Source organism: Pan troglodytes, chromosome 13, assembly GCF_028858775.2.
Source record: "Pan troglodytes isolate AG18354 chromosome 13, NHGRI_mPanTro3-v2.0_pri, whole genome shotgun sequence".
Classification (NCBI taxonomy): Eukaryota; Metazoa; Chordata; class Mammalia; order Primates; family Hominidae; genus Pan; species Pan troglodytes.
Window position 1 is genome coordinate 104,325,802 of NC_072411.2, and position 22,887 is coordinate 104,348,688.

A 22,887-nucleotide genomic window follows, 5' to 3' on the forward strand; every position below is an offset into this window, starting at 1 on the left:
TGTGTCGTTTAACAGATCTAAACTGAAAATTGATAAAATTTAGAGCAGAGTGGTGGAGGAAAATAAAGCGTTCAATAAAATAAAATGTTAATTAGATTGAAAAAGAACCCACGCTTTTTTTTTTTTTTTTTGAGATGGAGTCTCACTCTGTCGCCCAGACTGGAGTGCAGTGGTGCCATCCCGGCTCACTGCAAGCTCTGCCTCCCAGGTTCACGCCATTCTCCTGCCTCAGCCTCCAGTGTAGCTGGGACTACAGGCGCCCGGCACCACACCTGGCTAATTTTTTGTATTTTTAGTAGAGACGGGGTTTCACCGTGTTAGCCAGGATGGTCTCGATCTCCTGACCTCGTGATCCACTCGCCTCGGCCTCCCAAAGTGCTGGGATTACAGGCGTGAGCCACCACGCCCGGCCAGAACCCACACATATTTAAGATTGTTACGAGGAAAAAGATGCACTTGTTTTCTGTGACCTCATAGCACAGAACTAATGTCACTGAGTAGAAACTAAAGTTTAAAAATATTTTTTAAAAAATCCTAGTTTGAGCTAATATTTGACATGAATTGCTGTAAAATCTTTTCAGCCACAGAAGTGTTGGTGGTGATATATGGCCATTAGATTGTGGCAGAGGTTGAAATACGATGGATGATTTGACTTGTATGATTCATAATGGTTTTATAACTCCTGATTTTAAAACATCCAAGTTATTGAGGATTTTACATCTGAACATGGAATATAGTTCTTCATGTTTTTCTATTAGATTTCTCGAATGCTGGCAGCCAAAACCGTTTTGGCTATCCGTTATGATGCTTTTGGTGAGGATTCAAGTTCTGCAATGGGAGTTGAGAACAGAGCCAAATTAGAGGCCAGGTTGAGAACTTTGGAAGACAGAGGGGTAAGAACTACATCATGCCTATTCCAGAAGTATTACTTGTCAAAAGTTAATAAACTGAGTAAATTTATTAACTTCATCTGCTAAACAGTTTTATGATACTTATTAGTATGTCTAAAGTATTCTTTTTGTGCCTACTGTTAACAATTGCTATTATTTACCAAGAATTGATGTATCCAACTGCATTTGCCATTAGGATATGCTATTCAAAATAACAAAACAAAAAATAGCAGAAATTGCTGTTTGCTGGCCCACTGATTCACTAGACTGTATAGTGTATTATAAAGAGATTATGACTTAGAATTGTATTTCTAATTTTTCCTTTTCTTCTTAGATAAGAAAAATAAGTGGAACAGGAAAGGCATTAGCAAAAACAGAAAAATATGAACACAAAAGGTGAGTACATTTAAGTGAGGATGGGGTGAATAGTTTTTTTAAATGTTAATTATTGACAGTAATTTTTTATTGTAAACTTCACCTTGATGTGCCCATAGTTTTTTCAGATTTATTTATTTGACAAAAATTGTGTATGTTTATTGTGTGCATGTTGTTTTGGAAAATGTGCACATTGAGGAATGATTAAGTCAGGCTCATTAACATGCATTGTCTTATGTACTTTTTTTTGTGGTGAGGACACCTTAAAATCTACTTAGCAATTTTCAAGAATATAATACATTGTTAGCTGTAGTTAACCATGTTGTGCACCCCTAATTTTTTTCCATGCCATTTAGTTTTCCGCATTAACTTCTACTAGTTTTCATTCATATACATATTTAATTTATTCATTTCCAGATATTGGTAGTAAATTTTTTTAATCTAAAGTTCCTCTATAATATGTTCTTTATCAAAAAGTTCACTCAGCCGGGCACAGTGGCTCATGCCTGTAATCCCAGCACTTTGGGAGGCTGAGGCAGGCAGATCACCTGAGGTCAGGAGCTCAACACAGGCCTGGCCAACATGGTGAAACCCCATCTCTACTAAAAATACAAAAAATTAACTGGGTGTGGTGGCGGGCACCTGGCTGAGGCAGGAGAATTGCTTGAAACCCGGGAGGTGGAGGGTGCGGTGAGCTGAGATCGCACCCCTGCACTCCAGCCTGGGCAACAAGAGCAAAACTCCGTCTCAAAAAAAGTTCATTCAGAGTTAATCCCTACAGAAACCTATTTTGTAAAAAGTATAAAGACAGAAAACAAGTCTAAAGATGGCTGAGGCATGACAAAGCATTCAAACTTAACTATCAGATTAACAAAAGATTTGTATGTGGAGGGGTATTTGGGTTATTATTTGAGGCAATGCTCAATGCTGGTGAGGTTGTGATGATGCAGGTAGAATGTGGCACAGCTATTCTAGGAAGCCATTTCACAGTATGTATCAAGATTCTTCAAAATGTTCCTAGTCGTTAACCCAATAAATTATACTTTCAGGAGTCATAATCCTTCAAGATTTTTTTTTTTTTTTTTTTTTTTTTTTGAGACAGTCTGTCTCTGTTGCCAGGCTGGAGTGCAGTGGCACGATCGCGGCTCACTGCAACCTCTGACTCCCCGGTTCAAGTTATGCTCCTGCCTCAGCCTCCCGAGTAGCTAGGATTACAGGCATACACCACCACATCCAGCTAATTTTTGTATTTTTAGTAGAGTCGGGGTTTCGTCATGTTGGCCAGGATGGTCTTGATCTCCTGACCTCGTGATCCGCCCGCCTCGGCCTCCCAAAGTGCTGGGATTACAGGCGTGAGCCACAGCACCCGGCCTCCTTCAAGAATTTTAATAGTAAAATCTTGTAAGTGGATGAGGAGAGTAATTAATATATAGAACATTACCAATTATAAATACATATTTAAGTATAATTTAGTGTTTTCTGGAAAGAAATCAAATGTGTTTCTGTGGGCATTCACATTTTCTTTTTTGTGAATTTTCCAAGCTTTCTGCAATAGCCATACATTCTGCAATATTTATAGTCTATAACTTATTATCTCTAGTTGACAAACATGGTTCTTTGTTTCTTAAATTATAAATGTCTTTAACCTAAAAAAATTAAATAGTCATGCAGCTTACAATTCTGCTTAAAAAACAGAACATTTTTTAGCTTGTTTTGAACCAATTTTTTTAATGTTCCTGTGCAATTCGTACTTTTTACTTTAAACATATGCACTTAAAGCATCCGTTCACATTTTAGGCACCCATTTCAGTATTTTCTTTCTGCTTACATTAGAACAAAAGCAAATGTTGGGTTCTGTGGAATCTTTTCCATGTGCATGTATTTGTATCCTTTCTTGTTCTTGTGATCTTGTGATGAAGACTTCTATACTAAGCTTGGTTTAGATTTTTTGTTCTGCCTTTTTTTTTTTTTTTTTTTTTTTCCCATTGAGCAGTGTTCTGAAAGTTGGATGGTTCAGTTTTCACTTTCTAGTTAGGTGTGAAGACGTTTTCTCCTTTCATTTCCCCCATGCTGATTGAGTGTTTTCCTGTACCATAGTAACTACATTGATTACTAAATCAGAATTCATTTAGCTCACCACTTCTCTTGAATGTGATTGACCTACTTGAAAAATATTAATACCTTTAACTTTTGGAAACTATTAGTCTTCATAAACTACCCCAAAGCCACTAAAATGAAACAACATTGTGTGCTTATGTAAGTATTATCTAATGGCATTTTCTTTATCTCTTGAGAATTATTTCAATTCCAGATACTTGTTAGAGATTTTCTAAAACTTTTTGGGTCTTTCAGTGAAGTGAAGACTTACGATCCTTCTGGTGACTCCACACTTCCAACCTGTTCTAAAAAACGCAAAATAGAACAGGTAGATAAAGAGGATGAAATTACTGAAAAGAAAGCCAAAAAAGCCAAGATTAAAGTTAAAGGTTAGTTTGAATTTTTTTTTTTAACACAACTTATACTCACTTCTTTAGAACTGTGGATTTTGTGAGTCTTAAAAGTACATGCCATCCCACTTTATTATAAAACTGCTCATTGAACGCTAGTGGTGTTTTAATAATGCCATTATGTTCTCTAGGAATATGATATTGTTAAATTTATCAGACTGCACAGAGGAAATGTGAGAAGTTTAGTCAAATTAGGTATTTTACTAAGAGTTCCAAAACTTCATTTCTCCTATATGAACTATTTGGAGAATTAAGAGAAAAAAGGAACGTGTTTTCTAAATTGGTTGTTGAAAATTTTTTGTTTTATAGTTAAGAATGAATATAGAATTGATGGAACAGTGATTTTCTTCATTGTTTCTCTTACACGGAGCGGACTGGAAGGAATACATACTGGTAGCCTGCCGTCATAGTTACAATATCTAATAGGTGCTCACCAGTTAACTAGGCTGTCTTGTGAAGTTGATAAGCAGGCGCCCCATTATTAGTTACACCTGGGTTTATTGAACACCTACTAGCAAGTCTAGCAAAAGAGTAAAGCATTAACACAATGATTGCTTTAACTTGGTTTCTAAGTAGCTTAGTGGTCAAAAGTGTATGATCTACAAATGTGGATAGTATACTTGATAGAGAAAACAAACAATTTATTTAACTTTTATGCTTCTTTTTATTGAAAAGTAAGGAGATCCCTAAACCCACTAGTAGCATTTGAGGCACCAAACTCTGTCCTTTGTATCCTCAATTGTGTATCCAATAAGCTTTTCCAATTTATTTGTCAATTTTTCATCCCACAATTTCCCCCTTCTTTTTTTACCCCCAAGACAGAATCTTGCTCTGTCACCCATGCTGGAGTGCAGTGGCATGATCTTGGCTCACTGCAACCTCCACCTCCCAGGTTCAAGCAATTTTCCTGCCTCAGCCTCTTGAGTAGCTGTGATTACAGGCACGCACCACCACGCCCAGCTAATTTTTTTATTTTTAGTAGAGACAGGGTTTCACCATGTTGGCCAGCCTGGTCTCAAACTCCTGACCTTGTGATCCACCCACTTCGGCCTCCCAAACTGCTGGGATTACAGGCATGAGCCACCACGCCCAGTCCTCTCCCATTTTCTATATGTGACAATTCCAGTTGCTTTGGCCATCAACCTTGACTTTTTTCTCATAACTCAATCTAGTCTGACAGCAAATCCTCTCAGTTCCACTTGAAAGTATGTAGTAGCCACAGTGGAACCACCACTAGCTTTTTAAATCTAAATTTGTTCCAGCCATACTGGCCTGCTTGCTATTTCCTGAACCTACTATCCATCCACTTATCCCACCTGCCCTCCAAAACGCCTTACGACTTAAGCATCTGCTCTACTCTACCTGGACTATTTTCCCTCAAGATACATGTATCATTCATTCACTCCCTCACCTCTTCTAGGAGTTTGCCGACCATTCTGCCTAAAATGGCCATATATACTGCCCTTTTCCAACATTCCCCTTCCTGCTTTATTTTTATTCTTACCACTTTAATATCTATTATGTAATGTATCATTTATGTCTCTCCACTCTGCCACTAAAATAAAAAAGATTCATAGGGAAACGAATATTTTTGCCTCTTGTGCCTTGCTCGAATTGTTTAGTACAGAGTCTGATATGAATATTATTTGGTCGCTGAATTGCTGAATTTCTCTCTCTCTTCTTTTTCTTTTTTCTTTTTTTTTTTTATTTTTTTGAGACAGAGTCTCCCTCTGTCGCCCAGGCTGAAGTGCAGTGGCGTGATCTTGGCTGACTGCAGCCTCCGCCTCCTGGGTTCAAGCAATTCTCGTGCTTCAGCCTCCTGAATAACTGGGATTACAGGCATGCACCACCATGCCTGGCTAATTTTTTTGTATTTTTATTAGAGACAGGATTTCACCATGTTGGCCAGGCTGGTCTTGATATCCTGACCTCAAGTGATCCTCCCGCCTCAGCCTCCCAAAGTGCTGAGATTACAGGCGTGAGCCACTGCACCCAGCTGGTCACTGAATGTCTAATGATAGCTATGTGTTGAGTCCTTATTGTAATGTGTGCTAAGCATTATACTTAGTGCTTTCTATGCATCATCTTTTTAAATCAGTAACAGTCCAGTAAGATAAGGCATTCTTAAGTTTTATAGATAGGGAGTTTCACCAAGGATAAATACAATTTTTCAGGGTTGCAGCAGGTAGATTAAACCCAGGCCGTCTGACTTCAGAGTGCAAGCTCTTAACCATTTCTAATATAATTGACTTTCTTCCCAATAATGATTGGAGATCAGATGACCTTTGTTTTAATCCTGATTTTTATACATGACTTCATGATCGTGAGAAGATTGCTCTGAGCTCTATCTATATCATTCGTTAAAGTTAGTGGTAGGCCTTGGAGAACCTTCCCAATTATAAAATAAACAAAACAAACATTTGGTAGTTGATGAGAATGACAGAAAAAAACTAGGACTCAAATGTTTTTGGAAGGAGTGAGATCTGATACAGTGTTAATTTGTTGTGCCTTTACACTTACCCTATTCAGTTGAAGAAGAGGAAGAAGAAAAAGTGTCAGAAGAAGAAGAAACATCTGTGAAGAAGAAGAAGAAAAAGGGTAAAAAGAAACACATTAAGGAAGAACCACTTTCTGAGGAAGAACCATGTACCAGCACAGCAATTGCTGTATGTTTGTTTTTAATTATCGGTTTTCACTTGGAGGGGCCAGTTCTCTGTATTTCAATCTATTTTCTATATCAGAAATGAGCAGGCATTTTAAAAAAATGGTTTTCATTGTTGGAGAGGTAAAAGTGAAATGGCTTTGTTGTATTTATATTATAAAAGGCCATTTCCCAAATCTAGAATTTATTACTAAAAATCAAGTTTGCATTGAGGGGAGGAGTATGATTTGCTCAAGCTTACTTTTTTTATAGGTGGGGTTTTTATATTTTCAATGTGATTACTCACCCATACAATTTCAGCTCTTTCAAAGCATTCTTGTTGGCTATTTTCAGAGTCCAGAGAAAAAGAAGAAAAAGAAAAAAAAGAGAGATAACGAGGATTAACAGAAAGGAATTACGATTATATCACCCGGACACACATCATGCTTAAGATTCAACTGGGAGCATACCAGGGATGCTGTCTAACGTAATCAAGGGAAGGTTCAGTAAAACAAAGTGATTTATCATCTATAACTTCAAACCTATTTGTCTTGACATCAAGTCTGTTAACCTTATGTCATCATTTCTTAGAGTCTTTGATATACAAATAAAATTTTCTTTGTATTTTAAGACAATTTTGTGATCTCTTTATATCTTAGGTAGAGAATCTTTGGCTCTTTCTATAGTTTGCCATGTGATGATTATTGTTTTGATAATTATAACTGAAAAGTGAGAGTTGTTTTGAAATTTAATCTTTTGGAAGGCAGTGATTAAGTGGACCAATTCAAGACCCCACTCTAATGTGTTTCTTTTGCCTTTTTGGACTACTTTTTATTTTCCACCTATAATCTTTCTACCTCTCTTTATTTAAATAAAGATTTGTTTCTTATTCAAATTTTTAAATTAGGTGAGCAAAACTTTTTAGTTCAAAAGGGTGGGAGACAGTATCCCTCCCTTTACTGTTTGCAATTCTAAAAGGCATACCAAAATAATTCTTAAAACCCTGATTTGTTTTTAAAGTAGTCAGCCTGAAGTGACTTTTTTAAAGGTTGTACAAAGTGATCATAAAGAATGGAGAATAGAGAAAAAATAAGAAAAAAAAAGGTGCCAGTTGGAATGAGGTATAAAGTAGGACAATAAAATGGCAAAGAGAAACCTTTATTTCTGAGTGGTAGTGTTTAATATGCAAACAGAAGCCTGGTAGACCACCTTATAGTCATGACAGTCATGAGTTTTACAGCACTGTTATGTATTGCCAGTTTGTGTATGTCATAGACATCATTCTAAAGCCCAATTCAGTAAAAGCTGTTGGTGGATGGACACTAGAATGACTATGGCTTTTGAGTTCCCCCTCTGCTTTTCAAGTCAACAGCCCCTCTTTGGTTTCCTCATTTGTAAATCACAGATAATGGTCAATTTTACCTCTCCCAACTGGTTTGTAGAAAATGAAATGACATAAACTTTCAGAGATGTTACTAGGCTTCAAATTTAATTTGCTTGAAGTAAATGTTGATAAAATACATGCAGCCATCCCTAGACAAAATTACATAATAAAACTGGTTATCTTGTTCCCAGGAGAACACTGTCATTTTCGCATCACCCACTGGTACCGCAGATACATTCCTAATTTAGGACAAAACAGACTTAGTTTATGACCGACTTTTGATGAAAAAGGCCTAACCACCTACCCAGCTGCATAGTCAAAAGGTTTACATGCAAAACAAGGTAGGTTTTTGAGAAACCTAAATAATAAACTTCCAGTTATTTGAATAGTCTTCTGCAGGCCCAGAGAAAGCATAGTTAAATCATACAGCAACCACTTCTCATAAGGGCTGAAGGTTTAACTATTTAAAAAACTAACCAAAAGGTAGGTTTTTGTTCTACTTGGTACTGTTGAAACACTTATAATGAAGAGCCTTGTGAACTTAGTTTGAAATCGGAAACTCGGGTGAATTTTATATGCCTAGTTTTTATTAGTAAATTTGAAGAATTTCTGTGGCTGCACCACAAAACTCTGCTGAAAACCTACTGATTCTCCATTTCCCTTCAAAAATGTAAATTTCTGTCTTCCAGTTTAAACTGCTGTATCTGTCAATTGCCTTCTGGCTCCTCAGCACAATTACAAGGCCCTTGAGTGAGCTGTCCTCTCTCCTCCAACTTTGGTGCTCTGTTCCAGGGCTCTTTTAGAAAAGATTTATTTGCTGCCCGTGAAGGGTTCTCTGATCCATCTGTTGCTTCTCTATGGCCATTTTCAGACTTGGCTCAGGCTCATCCTTTATCCCAGCTGTATTTGTACCCTTTAGGATAACATGGAGTAGGGCCAAATGTCTCAAACCCTAGCTAGTGTGCATAGGAATTATCTAGAGACCTTGCTTGATAAAATGCAAATCTGATGCTCTATTAGTGCCACCAGAGCAAAAAAAAAATATGCAGGTCTGGGTTGGAGCCCAAGATTTCCTCATTTTTTACAAGCTCAGGTGGTGGTAGATGAGGGTCCATGTGCATGGTAGCAAAGTACTAGGATAAATTAAACTCTCAGAACCTGTTTGCTTATCCGAAACTGGATTTCTCTGAGAATTAAGTGAGATAATGCTTGTGAAGAGGTTTATGTGGTAAAGTCAAGATTTAACCCCTAGCTACTTGAGACACTGAAGCAGGAGGATCGCTTGAGTCCAGGAGGTTGGGGCTGCAGTGAGCCATGGTCACACCACAGCACTCCAGTCCAGGTGACAGAGCAAACCCTGTCTCTTAAAAAAATTTCTAAAAGAAGTGCAGTTGACTTTTGAACAATAAGGGACTAGGGGGACTGACCCCCTGCACAGTTGAAAATTTTGCGTATGACTTAATGATTCCCCCAAAACTTAACTGCTAACAGCCTACTGTTGACCAGAAGCCTTACCAATAACAAACTCAAAACACATTATGTTACGTATTACTGTATTCTCACCATAAGCTAGAGAAAAAAGTGTTGAGAAAATACTGTTCATTCAGTGGAAGTGGATGATCATAAAGATCTTCATACTTGTTTTCAGTTGAGTAGGCTGAGAAGAGGAGGTGTTACTCATGCTGTCTCAGGGGTGGCAGAGGCAGAAGAAAATCTGTATGTGTCAAGGGTCAACTGTAAATTACAATAGTTCCTAAAACATCTGGAGAACTTTTTAAACAGTAAATTTCTGATTTACTGGGTATCGGGTAGAGCCCAAGAATTTCCATTTGTTACAGATTCCAGTTGATGGTTGGGGGACAGCACCTGGACCAGTACTGCAAGGACTCCCTTGCCTAACCGTATAGTTCTCCAAACTAAAACCAAACTTAAATTGATGGTCAAGAAGTCAGGCCTGCCCATTTTGGCAACATGAAAAGCACCAGAAAGCCAGCGTCAGGCCTCAGTTGTGCTGTTGCACTGTAGGTAATTGAGGAGCCTCAGAGGGCTAGACAATCAGGTCAATGCTCTTCCTACATAGATAATGCAAGCTTGAATGGGTACAAGAAAAAATTAGTAGCATTGTTTCCTGGCCGTAAGAATTTGCTTTTGAAGGGACAAACTTAATTGCTGATACTGCAAGTGTTCTATGTATAATTAGTATTAAATAAAAGGGAAAAAACTTAGGCATTTTTTTCTTCTTTTTTTGAAATGGAGTTTCGCTCTTGTTGCCCAGGCTGGAGTGCAATGGCGCGATCTCGGCTCACTGCAACCTCTGCCTCCCGGGTTCAAGCAATTCTCCTGCCTCGGCCTCCTGAGTAGCTGGAATTACAGGCATGCACAACCACGCCTGGCTAATTTTGTGTTTTTAGGAGAGATGGGGTTTCACCATGTTGGTCAGGCCGGTCTCAAACTCCTTACCTGAGGTGATCCACCTGCCTCAGCCTCCCAAAGTGCTGGGATTACAGCCGTGAGCCACTGCGCCTGGCCCCATTGTGTTGTTTATTAAAGTTGGTGAGAAGAATACCAGAATTAAAGCACCACACAACATACAGCAAAAAGTGTACATGCAATGCAAAATCATCTGAAAAATATCAGTGAGAAGATAAATTCATGCCCTAGTCCCAACATTGTGCATGTGGCTGAGCATTTCTTAGTCTTACTTTAGCTAAAATTTTAAGGAGTCTGATATGACTAGTTGAAAGAGAAAATTATCAATTTAGCATCATTAAATTTTTATTTATACTAGACTCACCATATCTTCATATCCAAGTGCTTCTATTTAGTATTTTTTGAGTACTTCCAGATTTTTTTGTAGGCTGCAGTGAATGCCTTTGAACATTTATTTATCTTCATGTATTTGCATTTCCATAGGATAATTTTTAGATACAGAATTACTATGTCAAAGGGGATATAAGTGTAAAATAATGTCAGTTTGCCTCCAAAAGAATGTCGTAATTTACACTCCTATACTCCAATAGCATTAAGAGAAAGCTCCTATGTCAGGAACCGTCTCATAATCATCTTTTTATTAGCATCTATTCCAGTCCCCTGCTCACTAGCAGTTTTTCGTATAGTAGTAAACAATGTTTTAAAATATTAATTTGAACTTACTGGCTTTAAACCTGGATAATTTTCCTCTCACAATTCTGTGGTCCATGATTTACAAGAAGATTCCATTTATCAGTACAGTATTGAAATCATCTTCCAGATTATACGCTCCCACCTAGCCTTGTGCTGCTAACCCAAAGGGTATTTGTGTAAATAGAGAAATATTTATCTTTTTAAAGATGGGGGTTTCACTGTGTTGCCCTGATCTTGAAATCCTGGCCTCAAGTGATCCTCCTACCTCAACCTCTGGAGTAGCTGGGACTATATGCACAAGCCACTGCGCCCAGCTGTTGGAACATTTTAGTAGCCTGAAGATAATTGGAATCTTGTCATTGGAAAAAATAAATAGTTTGAGTCTAGCAGTGAGTTGTGCTTGCTACCCCTGTGGAGATAGGTTGGAATAGCAGCTCACTAGAGGTTTCTCACGAAGCCTGGGGACCCGAGGCTGGTATCTGCTACTTTGATTTAAACCAAGCCCCCAAACCTGGCAAGGCACCAAGCAGTAGCTTTGGAAGTGGCTGCCTGGAAATTCCTGGCCTACAGTGTTGAGACAAAGGGCCCCTAGTATTTCAGCTGGTCAAGACACCCATTTGCATACCAACTCCTATGTCACAGCAGCAAATGCAGCCTTCAAAGTTGGAAGGTAAACTGTTATTAGGATAGCTATGAATGTATCCTATATAAAAGTAACCAAAGCTGAACCAACTCTCATAAAAACTACAGCCCTTGATTACTCAAAGTGTCACAATACTTAAGAGCTAATGGCTGTAAATGAGACAGCAAGGAGCATGACATCACATTTGTCAAAAATTTGATCTGTTGTCAGGGCAATAGGAGATTTTAGAGTTAAAAGGAATCCAGGAAATCACCTATATACAATGAAGACTCAGACCCAGAGACCTTTATACATGCACCCACCGTGCTGGTGTATTCGAAAGACATTAGGCCTGCTCTTTTCTTTTAGAAAGCAATGTTTTTGTTTTTGTTTTTGTTTTTTTTGAGATGGAGTTTCACTCTTGTTACCCAGGCTGGAGTGCAATGGCACGATCTCAGCTCACTGCAACCTCTGCCTCCCAGGTTCAAGCGATTCTCCTGCCTCAGCCTCCCTAGTAGCTGGGATTACAGGCATGTGCCACTATGCCTGGCTAATTTTGTATTTTCAGTAGAGGCAGGGTTTCTCCATGTTGGTCAGGCTGATCTCGAACTCCCGACCTTAGGTGATCCGCCCACCTCAGCCTCCCAAAGTGCTGGGATTACAGGCATGAGCCATGGCGCCCGGCCGAAAGCAATTTCTTTTATTGAAAGTTTACACATTTAATTCAGCGTTGGTCTTTTAGGTTTCAGTTTACAGAAAAAGCATCATAGGAAACAATCAGATCCAAAATGTGCAACGTTAAAGTCAAATAATTAAGAACGTAGGGGAAAGAGCCAGGCGAGGTGGCTCACGCCTGTAATCCCAATATTTTGGGAGGCGGAGGCGGGTGAATCACTTGGGGTCAGGAGTTCAAGACCAGCCTGGCCAACATGGCAAAACCCTGTCTCTACTAAAAATACAAAAATTAGCCGGGCATTGTGGCACACGCCTATAATCCCAGCTACTTGGGAGGCTGAGGCAGGAGAATTGCTTGAACCTGGGAAGCAAAGGTTGCAGTGAGCCGAGATCACACCACTGCACTCCAGCCTGGGCACAGTGAGACTCCCATCTCAAAAAAAAAAAAAAGAAAAAGCGGGAGAGGGGCAGGCCTATTGGCTCATGCCTGCAATCCCAGCACTTTGGGAGGCCAAGGTGGGCGGATCACTGGAGACCAGGAGCTCCAGACCAGCCTGGGCAACATGGCAAAACCCCTTCTGTTAAAAAAAAAAGAAAGAAAGTTAACCAGCCATTGTAATGTGCGTCTGTAGTCCCAGCTACTTGGAAGGCTGAGGTGGGAGGATCACCTGAGACCAGGAAGTTCGAGGCTGCAGTGAGCTGAGACTGCGCCACTGCACTCTATCCTGGGTGAAAAGGGAAGACCCTGTCTTTAAAAATAATAATAAATAATAAAAATAAATAAATGGTGCGGGGATTTCATCGTGATTGCTTCTTAGGAATTACATCCTGAGAATTAACGGTGGCATGGGGGATAAGGGACTACTCGTTTCATTATATCTTAGTAGCAGTCATCTCAGTCTCTAAACTATGTGTATGGATTGCTTAAATTAAAGAACTATTTTTAAAAAATTATTCTTAAGCCGGGAGCGGTGGCTCACGCCTGTAATCCCAGCACTTTGGGAGGCCGAGGCTGGCGGATCACGAGGTCAGGAGATCGAGACCATCCTGGCTAACACGGTGAAACCTCGTCTCTACTAAAAATACAAAAAATTAGCCGGGCGTGGTGGCGGGCGCCTGTAGTCCCAGCTACTTGGGAGGCTGAGGCAGGAGAATGGCATGAACCTGGGAGGCGGAGCTTGCAGTGAGCCGAGATCGTGCCGCTGTACTCCAGCCTGGGCGACAGAGCGAGACTCCGTCTCAAAAAATATATAAAAAATATATATAATTCTTAAAAAAATTATTCTTAAACATGGGTATGAGGAAGAGGGGCTGTTTAGATCAGAGGTGGGCAAAGGACAGCCTGAGGTTCAAATCCAGCCCATAGCCTGTTTTTGCAAGTAAAGTTTTATTGGAACACAGCCATGCCCATTCCTTTAAGCTCTGTCTGTGTCCGTACTGTTTATGGCTATATGCTCCAACAGCACAATTATGTGTTAAAAAGGACTATGGCCTGCAAAGCCTGAAATATTTACTATCTAGTCCTTTACTGGAAAAATTTTCTGACCACTGTTTTGGATTAAAAGGAACTTAAAGGGTCAAATGCAATGTATAAACCTTGATTTCAAACCTGATTTCAAAACATGAAAGACATAAAAGATGTTCTGGGAACAGTTAGGGAAGTTCTAATATAAACTGGATATTACATGACTTTAGTGAATTATAATTACCTTTAGATGTGATTAGGCTGCTAGGGTCATGTAGGATAATGTCCTTAGTTTTCTTTTTGTTTTTTTTTTTTGAGATGGAGTCTCACTCTGTCGCCCAGGCTAGAGTGCAGTGGTGCGACCTTGGCTCACTGCAACCTCAGCCTCCTGAGTAGCTGGGATTACAGGTGTGCGCCACCATGCCCTAATTTTTGTATTTTTACTAGTGATGGGTTTTCACCATGTTGGTCAGGCTGGTCTCAAACTCCTGACCTCGTGATCCGCCCGCCTCGGCCTCCCAAAGTGCTGGGATTACAGGCGTGAGCCACTGCGGCGGCTGTCCTTAGGTTTTGTTTTGTTTGAGATGGAGTTTCACTTTTGTTGCCCAGGCTGGAGTGCAATGACGCCATCTCAGCTCTCCACAACCTTCGTCTCCCGGCTTCAAGCGATTCTCCTGCCTCAGCCTCCTGAGTAGCTGGGACTACAGGTGCCCACCACCATGCCCAGTTAATTTTGTATTTTTTAGTAGAGACGGGGTTTCTCCATGTTGGTCAGGCTGGTCTTGAACTTCCGACCTCAGGTAATCCACCCACCGTGGCCTCCCAAAGTGCTGGGATTACAGGCATGAGCCACCGCGCCCGGTCTGTCCTTAGTTTTTAAAGATGCAAGCTGCTGGGAGGAAGTATCCTGATGTCTATAATTTGTTTTGCAGTGCTTCGGCAGAGATTATGAATATAAATAGATGAAGCAAATACAGCAAAATGTTAATAGTTGTTGAAATATGTTGTGGGGGTATATGAATGATCATCATACTATTTTCTCCCTTTTTATTCCTGAATGCTTGAAATGATCATAAAGTCTTATTTTTTAAAGCAGAAACATGCTATTTATTTTGCTTTAATTCTGTGTTCTTTCTCTCTGAAAACTTCCAAGATCCTTGCAAAGTTCTTGCCAGCAAGTATTTGGGACACCCACTATGGGCCAGGCATTTGTGAGCAGGGAAAACTCAAAAGAAAAAGATGCAGTAGCTGATGACCTCAGAGAATTCACAAAGTGAACCTCAGACCTCAAACGCTCCTGATGAAGAAGGCATGTTCTCATTTAAATAAATGACTGAGGAGGGGGGAATGTGGGGAAGCAGCAGTTAGAGATTGCCATAGAAGATGAGAATTATGGAAATTAGGAACACAGAAGCTGTGAAGTTGAATTTGAGTTTATGAAACAGAAATCATTCCTCTCCCTTTCTCTACTAACCACCAAATACTACACATTTGAAGAAAATAGAAAACAGCCGAAAGAGCTGAGTGGCGTGGCACTTGCCTATAGTTTCAGCTACTCAGGAGGGTGAGGTAGGAGGGTCACTTATACCCAGGGGTTCGAGTCTAGCCTGGGCAACCTAGCAAAACCCTGTCTCTGGAAAACAAAAAACAAAAAAGCAGCAAAGCCCCACCCCTTGGCAGGTAATAGAGTTGGGACTACAGCTGCATCCCCTTGTAACCCCGTCTCCCCACCCCAAAATTGCCCTTCCACATCCTTTAAGCTTTGGCAATTTAGTACTCACCTGGAGAGCTCTTCTGTGCCACACAAGTGTAAGGAGGTAGCCATGTGCCTTCTCAGGGCCTCATAAAACTGCCTCTTAACCTGAGCCAAGAAGCAGGGAGGGCTTGGTTTCTAGCAAGGGTAAATGTGCCTGACTCCAGGAAAAGAATCAGTCAGACAACAAATACATCTATTTATAGCCTAAAATCTGCTGGGCCAGCAACATGCTAATAACCAGCTGGGCATGATGGAGAGGCCACAAGCCGACTGTCAGGATGGGAAGAGCCCTGCACTAATGGTCAGAGAAAATATACGTGAAAGTGCTGCATAAGCCAAATGGCACTATTTAAAATGTGCTTGCTGTTATAAGCTGATTTCACTACTTACTAGTTCATGTCCTTAGACAAGTCAACCTTGCCTTTTCGGTCTCAGTTTCTGCAGCTATAAAATGGTAATAATTTTTTGTTTATCTTGTAGAGCTCTTAGAAACTCAGATTAAAAAAATGCACAGGCCAAGCGCAGTGGCTCATGCCTGTAATCCCAGCACTCTAGGAGGCCGAGGCGAGTGGATCACTTGAGGTCAGGAGTTCAAAACCAGCCTGGCCAACATGGTGAAATTCTGTCTCTACTAAAAATACAAAAATTAGCCAGGTGTGGTGGCACAGCCCTGTGATCCCAGCTACTCAAGAGGCTGAGGCAGGAGAATCGCTTGAACCTGGGAGGCAGGGGTTGCAGTGAGCCGAGATGGCGCCACTGCACTCCAGCCTGGGCAACAGAGTGAGACTCTGACTCAAAAAAAAGCACAAATTCCTTGTAAACTGATCAAATATATTGTATTATTATTACTCGAAATTTATTCTACATAAAAAAATAAGATGCAAGAATGTACCAGCCTCATTTTCTCTTAATTTTGTGCACGCAGCTAGCTAGAATATTCCTCAGCCTTTCTTGCAGTTAGGTATGGCCATGGGATGAGCTCTATCCAATGAAAGGGTAGTGGGTGGCAGCGATTACATCACTAGGGGGCCTGTTCCATAAAACTCCCCCAGTACACTCCTCAATGCCTTATCCCCCATTCTGTCTTCAGTGTGGCAGATATCATGACCTTGGAAGTCATTTGTTAGAGAAGTTACAAGATAGAAGAAACCTGGGATGCTGAATCACCAGTACTGTCAAGGACAGCTACCGACAGATGACGAACATCTGTTTTGGACTTCATAGACAAAGAATAAACTTTTGTAACGTTTAGGCAATTATATTAGGTTGAACCACATGAAACTGCCAATATTTGACTGGTTTTGACCTATAGAAATCATTCCATGTGGTACAACCTAATAGACATTTTGCTTTGTTTCCTCTAAAATGAAAATCTTAGGTGGGGTGTGGTGGCTCATGCCTGTAATCCCGGCACTTTGGGAGGCCAAGGCAGGTGGATTACGAGGTCAGGAGATCGAGACCATCCTGGCTAACATGGTGAAACCTCGTCTCTACTAAAAATACAAAAAATTAGCTGGGCATGGTGGCGGGCACCTGTAATCCCAGCTACTCGGGAGGCTGAGGCAGGAGAATGGCATGAACTCAGGAGGCAGAGCTTGCAGTGAGCCGAGATCACGCCACTGCACTCCAGCCTGGGCGACAGAGCAAGACTCCGTCTCAAAAAAAAAAAGAAAAAAAAAAGAAAATCTTAGAGGAAAAAAAAAAGTTGTTTTGTTTTGTTTGTGTTTTTTTTTTTGCTGGAGTGCAGTGGCACAATCATGGCTCACTGCAGCCTCAATTTCCCCTGGCTCAAGTGACCCTCCTACCTCAGACTCCCTAGTTGCTGGGACTACATGCACACGCCACCATGCCCAGCTAATTTTTGTATTTTTTGTTGAGATGGAATTTTGCCATGTTGCCCAGGCTGGTCTCAAACTTCTGGGCTCAAGCAATTCACCCACCTTGGCCTCCCAAAGTGCTGGGATTACAGGTGTGTGTGAGCCACTGCGCCTGGCCTTTTTTTTTTTTTGAGACAGGGTCTCTCCTTCTGTTTCTCAGGCTGGAGTGCAGTGGCGCGATCTCGACTCGCTTTAGTCTCAACCTCCCAGTCTCAAGTGATCCTCCCACCTCAGCCTCCCCAGTAGCTGGGACCACAGGTGTGCAGCACCACGCCCAGCTAATTTTTATATTTTTTTGTGGAGATGGGATCTCCCTATGTGGCCCAAGCTAGTCTCAAACTCCTGGGTTCAAGCGATCCTCTCAAAGGGTGGGGATTACAGGCATGAGCCATTGCGCCCGGCCTGAGGAAATGTTTTCAACAGCCACATTTTCAAAAGTGAGAAGGGAAATTAGTATTCTTGAGCTCATAGATCAGAGATTGTAAACTGTCTGCCTTTGGTCCACATTTGGGTGTAAAAATATTTTATTTGCTGCACAAAATGTTGGCCCACATAGTTTTAAACAATTGAATTCATTGCTGAATCAAATATATCTTCCTGTGATACAGTCAAAAATATTTTTCTTTTTCATTGTTTTTTTGACCTTTGGAATTAACATAGCAAAACAAAAACCTAAAACCAAACTAAACAAAGCAAAAAGAACAAATCTACTTTAATAAACAAAGAATTAAACTGTTTAGGCCTTAAAAGAGAGAGATCAATTTATAATTATGGGATGAGTAAGTTCTTTCTAAAATATAACATGAAATTCACAAAATAAAAATAAATTGATAAAATTGACCACATTACTCTTGTATGGCAAAAATACTGTAAAATAGTCAAAATATAACAGATACTTTCTTTAGTATGTAAAGGGATTAAACAAGGTAATAAGAAAAAATGAAAATTACAAATAGCAGGCAGCTCAAGAAGAAAAGGTAGGGCTGGGCACAGTGGCTCATGCCTGTAATCCCAGCACTTTGGGAGGCTGAGGTGGGCGGATCACCTGAGGTCAGGAGTTCAAGACCAGCCTGGCCAACATGGTGAAACCTCGTCTCTACTAAAAATACAAAAAATTAGCTGGATGTGGTGGCAGACGCCTGTAATCCCAGCTACTTGGGAGGCTGAGGCAGGAGAATCGCCTGAACCCGGGAGGCAGAGGTTACAGTGAGCCGAGGTTGAGCCACTGCACTCTAGCCTGGGCAATAAGAGCAAAACTCCGTCTCAAAAAAAGAAGAAGAAGAAGAAAAGGTATACAGGCCAGGTGTGGTGGAACACACCTGTAGTCCCAGCTACTCGGGAGGCTAAGGCAGGAGGACCCCCTTGAGTCCAGGAGATTGAGGCTACAGTGAGCTATGATAGCGCCACTGTACTCCAGCTTGGACGACAGAGCAAGTCTGTCTCTGAAGTAGAAAGGAAAAAAGGTATACAGATCATCAATAAACATAAGAACAACTTTACCAAATTACCAAAATTAAGTAATAATAATACCCAGTGTTGGCCAGAGTGTAGGGAAACAGACATACATTGTAGGTGAGAGTATAAATTTGTGGAAGCTTTTGGAAGGATATTTTGCTAATAGCTAGAGTAAAAATGCTAACCAGGCAATTATACTGCTAGTTTAGTATAGGAATCTAGTCATAAAAGTCACTAAGATATAGGTACAAGAATGTTCTTTATACTATTGTTTATATATATATATGTATATATATATATGTATATATAAATCTGATAAATGGGGCTAGTAAATAATTCTATTTCCAAAACATTCAGCAATTAAAATGCAAAAATATTTCCTGGATAGACTATTTAGTGGGAAAAGCAAAATGCAGAACAGTGTGAAACCATCTGTGTAAAATTTTTGAAAGGATATGTATGTTTTTCTTTTTTTCTTCCCCTTCTTGTTCCATATACAAGAAGCTATCAGGCTGGTTCACACCTATAACCTCAGGACTTTGGGAGGCCAAGGCAGACAGAGTACTTTAGCCCAGGAGTTCAAGACCAGCCTGGCCAAAATGGTGAAACACTGTCTCTTCTAAAAATGCAGAAAATTAGCTGGGCATGATGGCTCACTCCTGTAGTCCCAGCTACTCGGGAGGTTGAGGTGGGAGGATCACTTGAGCTTCAGAAGTCGAGGCTGCAATGAGCCATGATCGCACCACTGCACTCCAGTCTGGGCAACAGGAGTTGCCCTGTCTTAAACAAAACAAAACAAAACAAACAGACAAAAGCTATTAACAAGTTCCCACCTTTGGGGCAAGGGATTAGAGATTTGGGGATCAGAGAATGGGGAGGAAGATGTGAAGATGTTTGCTTTTCATTTCTTTCTGTATTGTTACATTTTTATATATTTTTTTCCTTTTGAGACAGGGTCTGGCACTGTTACCCAGGCTGGAGTGTGTGGCACGAGCTCACCTCTGCTTCCCGGGCTCAAGTGAGCCTCCCACCTCAGACTCCCTGGTAGCTGGGACTACAGGCAGAAACCACCAAGCCTGGCTAATTTTTCTATTTTTTGTAGAGACAGTTTCACCATGTTACCCAGGCTGGTCTCAAACTCCTGAGCTCAAGCAATACACCTGTGTTGACCTCCCAAAGTGCTGGGATTACAGACATGAACTATCATGCCCGACCTGTTTCATTTTTTAAAAACCATGTACCTGGCCGGGCACGGTGGCTCACACCTGTAATCCCAGCACTTTGGAAGGCTGAGGCGGGTGGATCACTTTTGGTTGGGAGTTCGAGACCAGCCTGACCAACATGGAGAAACCCCATCTCTACTAAAAAATACAAAATTAGCTGGGCGTGGTGGTGCATGCCTGTGGTCCCAGCTACTCAGGACGCTGAAGCAGGAGAATCTCTTGAACCCGGGAGGTGGAGGTTGGGGTGAGCCAAGATTGCGCCATTGCACTCCAGCCTGAGCAACAAGAGCAAAACTCCGTCTCAAAAAAAAAAAAAGTGCCTGTGTTATTTTCACATGTATTATTTTCATGCTTTAAAAATGTAAAATAAATGAAGCTATAGGCAAAAACTACCATAATATATTTTATCTAAAGCTAGGATACCGGTTATTTGTTTTGTTTGTTTTTTTCCTCGAAGAAATCATGAGGTATATATATAGTTCTGTGGCTTCACCACTGTAATCCCCAAGGCTTTTCCAGTAGGGAACAAAGTAGAAAGTGTAAAGTATAAATGAACAGATTATTTGAGATTCATCAGTTCCCTGTACATAGCTCTCCCTTAGCCCCAATTACTATTCTTTCTACTTCAGGCTAAGAAATCACCGCATGGTTTTGAAAGTATTAAGCTATCATTTTATAGCAGAAGAACTAGAATCACAGTAGAGTTATAGGGACAGAATTATTCCAGCTTCCACCTGTTTACTCTCTATTAGAGAAATGTAATGTGAAATGGTAGATTGGAGACCAAAGTGTTGTATTACAGTAGGCTTAAGTTAATGCCAGTGATCTGGTTTGATCCTAAATGAACTGTAATGATTTGAAAGAAAGCACAAATTTTAAGATTTTGCTATTCCTTCTCTCCTTGTTCTAGACGATTTGTCTCTTTTTTATAGTCTTCCTTAGAGCTTTCCTCAATCTCTTGTCAGTTCTTGGAATTGAGTTTTCTTACTTCTTCCCAAATCACAGATGTTTTCCCACCCTGTGAAATCTAGGGACTGGCTGGCCAGAGTGTTACCGCAATTGTGTTATTCTGGAGGAAATCCTTTCTTTATCTGCCAGGAATTTCTGGCTCCAAACCAGGGGAAAAAATTTGGTGCACTGCCAGGTAATTGCCTTCTTCCTTTTCCCTTTAGCCGTCTGCAGGCGACTAGCTGGAGCCCACGGGTAAAACCACAGCCTCCAGGGTTGGGAGGGAGCAACTTTCAGGGATCCTGAAGGTTAAGGCCAATCACTTCTCCTCCATACAGACAGGACCTCATTTAAACCACAACCTAGCCTTTGTTAGTGCCTTCCAAAAGGAGAACTCATCTAAACTCTGTTGATCACGAATCTCAGTGTTAAAAATCACTATCATAAAATTTTTTCTTTCATCTACACCAGAGGTTGGCAAACTTTTTTGCAAAGGACCAGTTAATTAATATTTTAGTCTTCACTGACTATATGATCTCTGTCGTGACTGCTTAACTCTTCCATTGTGGTGCAAAAGCCAAAATACCAAACAAATGCGTGTGGCTGTCTTCCAATAAAACTTTCTTTATGGACACTGAAAGGTGAATTTCATTTTATTTTCCCATGTCATGCAATATTATTCTTTTTTCCCCCATCCATATATAAATAGAAAAACCATTCTTAGTTCATAGGCAGTATAAAAACAGGTAGCAGGCTTTATATAGTTTGTTGGCCCCTGATCTTAACAACTGGTTTTCTTTTTTTTTTTTTTTTTCTGAGACGGAGTCTTGCTTTCTCACCAAGGCTGGAGTGCAGTGGCACGATCTCAGCTCACTGCAACCTCTGCTTCCCAGGTTCAAGTAATTCTCCTGCCTCATCCTCCCTAGTAGCTGGGATTACAGGCGTGCACCACCACACCTGACCAATTTTGTTTGTATTTTTAGTAGAGATTGGGTTTCGCCATGTTGGCCAGGCTCATCTCGAACTCCTGAACTCAGGTGATCCGCTGCCTCAGCCTTCCAAAATTCTGGGATTACAGGCATGCGCCACCATGCCTGGCCAACAACTGGTTCTCAAACTATGTTTTGGGAAGCCCTCTGAGGAGACAGCTCGCTGGGCTAGGGAATGCCAGTCTTCCAGTACCCTTTTTTTCTGTTTTATATATTGTCCTTTCAAATTTTGTTTCAAGGGTTCTATAACCAAAAGTTTAAAAGTCACTAACCTAAGCAGAATCCCTTCTTTTGCAACTTTAGCCCATTTACTTTTGGTCTTCCCTCAGTGCAGGTAGAGAAGAGCTGGTTATTTAACTCTTTTTTTTTTTTTTTTTTTTTTTGAGATGGAGGCATACTCTGTCGCCCAGGCCAGAGTGCAATGGCATGATCTCGGCTCACTGCAACCTCCACCCGCTGGGTTCAAGCAGTTCTTCTGCCTCAGCCTTCTGAGTAGCTGGGATTACAGGCACCTGTCACCACACCCGGCTAACTTTTTGTATTTTTAGTAGAGATGGGGTTTCACCATGTTGGTCAGGCTGGTCTGGAACTCCTGACCTCGTGATCCACCCGCCATGGCCTCCCAAAGTGCTGGGGTTACAGGCGTGAGCCACTGCACCCCGGCTATTTAACTCATTTCATAGGCCTCTCAAGGAAGTAATTAAATAATTGAAAGCTTAATCTTAAATAAGCCTTATCCTTTCGTATACTTCATAAGTCTGCCATATTTTTCCAATCCTTTAATTTGTATTTATGACCCTTCTCTCCAAAATCCTACAAATTTGCACACAGTGAAATAATACTCCGGATGGAAGAGTACCTTTCTGTGTATCCCAGCATCTTTCCCTTATTATTCAGGGTCACCAGCAGCACCATGGCCAGAGGGAGTGTCCAGATAGTGCTAGAAGAGAGGCAAAA

At 40.8% G+C, this 22,887-nt stretch overlaps 1 protein-coding gene across 7 annotated transcripts in view; it reads left to right on the top strand.

Annotated features, from left to right (window-relative positions):
* The window catches only part of NOP58 (NOP58 ribonucleoprotein), a 38,340-nt gene extending 31,297 nt beyond the window's left edge, over nt 1-7,043 (top strand). For 6 of the 7 annotated variants that reach the window (XM_516036.8, XM_063791568.1, XM_009444013.5 and 3 more), the window contains 5 exons: nt 759-893; nt 1,225-1,286; nt 3,618-3,751; nt 6,302-6,438; nt 6,768-7,043. In XM_516036.8, the coding sequence (XP_516036.2) occupies nt 759-893; nt 1,225-1,286; nt 3,618-3,751; nt 6,302-6,438; nt 6,768-6,818 (519 nt within the window). In that variant the 3' untranslated portion in view covers nt 6,819-7,043. Of the gene's footprint in view, nt 1-758; nt 894-1,224; nt 1,287-3,362; nt 3,510-3,617; nt 3,752-6,301; nt 6,439-6,767 lie in introns of those variants that run through there. The other variant, XM_063791569.1, reaches the window with a different exon arrangement.
* Nucleotides 7,044-22,887: the final 15,844 nt, after the last annotated feature.